We start from the raw sequence: 4665 nt of genomic DNA on the forward strand, positions 1-4665 counted from the left end.
GGTGTACACCCCTGATGGTCTTTTTGGAATCCGTGTAGCGTGCCCACACCCATGCAGACGAACTCCAAGACATTCACTGAGCTTTAATGACACTCGGAGCAGCAGAATACAGCAGGTTACCCAGTCTGAACAAAAGATGGAACTCCAGAAAGGGAAACTCACCTCGACAAGGAAACACAGAGGAATGAGGAGAGCAGAAAGTAGTGACGAGACACTGAAAGCTAAGTAAGTAAATGACTGGCCTTTCCTGTCTTAAGGCCCTTATATTATCAGAACTCTCCAAAAGAGCACTTGCATCCAGACTAGGGCATACTTGTGGCCTTTTCACTCACAATGTGTTTTACACCCCTGTAAAACACCACGGCAGACCCTGGTGCAAATTCATGCTTTGCAGCATCCTTTATTGACTCACACGGTTGCTGTTCACAATGCTCACAGAGCTGCAGCTCTCCCGCTGCCCGCTCAACATTATCACAACAACAACGCCAACCACAGGACCCAGTACAATATTTAATTCGGCGGGGCATGATTGCGGATGCCGTGCAGGTGGGTCCGCCTCCTCTGCACGGCACCGCAGGCCACGCCCCGCCACAACCCCATCTGCATGTAATTATGAGACACCCCAAAAGGTTCATTCTGTTCATCTGGTGTCGAACTCCAAGCCTCGAGGGCCAGTGTCCTGCAGGTTTTAGATATGACCCTGGGTCAACAGACCTGAATCAAATGATTAGTTCATTACCAGGCTCCTGGAGAACTTCAAGACATGTTGAGGAGGTAATTTAGGCATTTCAATCAGCAGTGTTGGATCAAGCACACATCTAAAACCTGCAGGACACCGGCCCTCAAGGCCTGGAGTTCAACACTTTCAGTGGAAGAAACATTTTGTCACTCATCGAACTGACTTCAATCTCAGCTGATGGATGAAGGCACTTGAGATTACATACCTGGATGGTTAAGCATGCATCAAGACATAATTATGAGATACTACTGTTCTATCAGAGGTTCTTCTTGTTAACAGGGAGTTTCTCCTTCCCTCTCTCACCAAGCACTTGCTCAGTTGATTGTCAGATTTTTTGCATTTTCTCTGTATTATTGTAAGGTCTTTACCTACAATATAAAGTGCCTTGAGGTATTTGGTGCTAAATAACTGAAACTAAATTGAAGGGGATTTAAATACACAAGCAGCTAATAAGAGAAAAAAAACATTGGGCAGGAAAGGCCATCACTAAAGCACGAAAGGTTAGCAATAGATGGAGCTCGGAGAATAATAGTTGTCTGTAGTGCTCAGAGCAAAGTCAGCCATAATTTTATGCATAATATCAATTTAAATTCAGTTTAACTCAGGGAGGTGCAGCCATCTACTGCAACCAGGTGGAGGTGAAGGTAGGAAGACAGGGCCAAAAACACGCTGTGGAAGAGAGCCAGAGATTAACATGAACAGACAAACAGGGACTGTAGCTTTTCAACTATTTTTTACCAGGTTGTGTCATTGTCTGCAAGAAGCGCTGTGGAGTATATTTAAGGACCTGTATGAAGTGAGCATGTTTCTTACTCACAGCTCTAATTACATGATGAAAATCTAGTCCAATTTTATTTATAAAGCACTTTAAAATACCCAGCACAGGACCAAAGTGCTGTACAGAAAGTAAGTTAAAAACAATAAAATAACAGAAGAAAGCAAAAAATAATAAAAAATAATAACTCAAAATAATAATCCACAAATATGAAAAGAAACTGAAGAGTTAAGTCAAGCCAAGATGCAGAAACAGGAGTAGTTATCAAACAGGACCTTTGCTGTCTGCTTCACCAACCTCTATCAATCATTAGATGATGTCACAGACTGGTGACATCATCCAATATCACCAGTCTGGCTTACCTGAACAGGTGAACTCCAGAACCGAAGAAGCGGTCCACGATATTACACATCTTGACAAATCATAATCAGGTCGACATTCAGCTATGAGTAGCCACAAAGATTGGTATGACACCTGTCTCTTTCGTAAAGAAACAGCAGAGCCACAGTTCAGATCTCGACAGAAAGCAGCTGCTGCCTCCATTTCAAAGTAGTCCACTACATCTCCACTAGTAGCTCGTCTCCATTCTCCCAGATGCTTCAGCTCCAGTGTGCCTGCACAGCGACTGGCTCCTCCCACCAACCTCATAAACTCTGAACAGAAAGCAGAGAGTTTCAGTAAGGAGGGGAAATTCCTCATAAAATTTTCTAGTGAGTTTGATTTTGGTACTATTTTTTATTTTTCTGTTTACCTGTTGAATCGTGTTTTACTTCAGCCTGGAGTCCTGAGGAGAAAATGAGAGAAGAACCATTGTTTTGTGTTTTTTTTTTTTCTCTTAGCTGCGTCACCTGCCTCATGTGCAAATCTCAAAGCCTCTTAACTTTGTCTCAAAACCTCTTGGAAAAGTACAATAATATGAATGTAGTCATATTCATATTCATATTCATATACTATGAACAAGCACATGATGACAGTGGGGATGAAAAACTCCCTCTTGGTAGGAAGAAACCTCCGTTGAATAGATAGTATGAAGAGAAAGCTTAATGGGACTCGTTTTAAGTACTGTTAAATGAAAGCACATGGGACTAAAGAAAAACATAACTAGTAGTAGCAGTCTGTAAAGTCTTTTTATAGACTTTTTTGAATAGAGATTTAGTAATAAGACAATCAGTGACTCAAACAGTTATTGATCGCCCCTGTGTTTGCACAGTGGCATCAAAGCAGAATGTTCTCAGCCCCTGATACGTTATGTGCAGCAGGCCACCAGTTAAAGTGTCATTTTGCAGCGACAATGCATCAGTCAGGGGGGATTTCTTGCATCAGATCAGGAAACCTCCCCGTTTGAAAATCTAAATTTTGAATGACAGCATCAGGTAAACGTAACTCAGGAATGTCAATGAAGCAGCTTCAGGATTTTTAAAATACTCCAGAAAGACAAAACAGAAATACAATGACCTGTTTAACCCTTTCAAAGGCCCAAACTCTTCTAGTTTAAAGACTGTGGAATGCATACTAATTGTATTACTAGATGTGGTAAACCGTTTGTAGGGTTTGGTACTGCAGTTGCACTTTCATTGGTATTTTATTGTTCTTTCAAATCACTTACTTACGACCCCAACAGTCAGCTCGGGGTCGTAAGTAAGTGATTTTTGGGTCGTATTAAAGTACTACAAACTAAAGTAATTCTGCAGAAAGATGAAAACTGTGGCTCTTAAATGATTGCAGCAGAATAGTTAATAAAGTTTTAAAACATGTGAGGCTGCAGGTCAAAGTGACCGTAAACAGATTAAAAACTGACTTTTGTTTTTTGGCGTCTGAACGATTCTAAATTGAAGCTGTTGAAGTGTCACAGTGCAGTTTTTTCTTTCCTTCACTGATCCTTTTATATGATGCACGTGTGTGTCGTGGTGATGTTAGTGTCCTACCTGAGCTCCACAGCAGCATCAGCAGCAGCAGGGGATTAATGTCCATGTTGACGTCTCTCTGCTCCGATCATCACGTGTACTTTGCCTTTATACCTGCCACAGGGGAGGAGGAGGAGGAGGCAGAGCTTCACGCCTCTCTGACTGTTTTCGATTAATCGGTGTCATCTCACAGACTCTCGGGCACACATTGACCTTTTCCTTTCATTCATGTTTCAGGTGTGAGCAGTGAATCAGACGGTTTTTATACTGGTGTCCACTCTCAGACCAGTTCACTCCCAGTTTGTCTCTGAATACAGGAGTCTGCTGCTGTGACTAGACTGCAGGCCAGAGGCTGCATATCTGGGCTGATCTGACTGGTGTTGGGATTAAATAATTTGCAGTGCCTTAATAATGGTATGCTTTTTTTTATTACTAAGTGTTATAAAGTCAGATACTTTAGTATTAAGTGGACACAGCCCTGAAAAATAAAGGCATGAGACCATGTGTCCTTGAGGAGTTTAAAGCTGCAGACTCTCGCTCATGTTTGCCTGGGCAAATGTAGATAAGAGGGACCATCTCTAGTGGAAAGTTACTGAGACATTGTTGTTTAGACTGGAATGAGAGAGCTTCTGTAATGAAACAGTTGTGGGCGCACTACCATTTTGAGATCTGTGGCAGCGTGTCATGCAGGACGCACCTCCCTTCTAGAAGTAATAAAGTGTTAAACGGAGCAGTGTTTTGTCTTCCATTGGATGCCTCTGATGAATCAAAAGAACTCGGTGTACTGTTGATATTCACACTGGGAGGGGGAAAAGACCACCTATTGATCGATTCACAAATCTGCTGATGAAGCTATATGCGAGGGGTCAAAGGTTATAAAAGGCTTGTTTATTACAAACAGACTACTATTAATTCTTTAAAAAAAAAACAATACAATAAGTTTACATACCCCTTCAAAATGCCTGGTTTTTGTAATGTTAAAAATCATTCAATGCATTTTAATGTTTGCTGTAACTTATTAACTTCTATTTCAAAACAAATCTTTTAGGGGGAGAATATATCTTCAAAAGCAGAAGAGATGCCTTTGTGATCTGATAGATTTTGAGTGTTTTGCAAGGTAGAGTGGGCAAATATTGCCCTGTCAAGATGTGCTGTGCTGACCACAACTCAACAAGACCGAATGCTGTAATTACAGTTTTTTACAGTCGCTAACAAGCGTTTGTCCAAACAGTTGTCACATTTGCAAA

General features: G+C 41.4%; 1 protein-coding gene across 1 annotated transcript in view; it reads right to left on the reverse strand.

Annotated features, from left to right (window-relative positions):
* LOC102213370 (scavenger receptor cysteine-rich type 1 protein M130-like) overlaps positions 1-3485 on the reverse strand; it is a 5898-nt gene extending 2413 nt beyond the window's left edge. Inside the window, exons 1-3 of the mRNA XM_013916081.1 lie at positions 3440-3485; positions 2073-2167; positions 392-407 (exon numbers count right to left, since the gene is read on the reverse strand). Of these exons, the coding sequence (XP_013771535.1) occupies positions 392-407; positions 2073-2167; positions 3440-3485 (157 nt within the window). The remainder of the gene's footprint in view (positions 1-391; positions 408-2072; positions 2168-3439) is intronic.
* Between the last annotated feature and the right edge of the window lie 1180 nt (positions 3486-4665).

The sequence above is a fragment of the Pundamilia nyererei genome, unplaced genomic scaffold (genome assembly GCF_000239375.1).
Source record: "Pundamilia nyererei isolate P.nyererei 1_Seehausen unplaced genomic scaffold, PunNye1.0 scaffold00457, whole genome shotgun sequence".
Lineage (NCBI taxonomy): Eukaryota > Metazoa > Chordata > Actinopteri > Cichliformes > Cichlidae > Pundamilia > Pundamilia nyererei.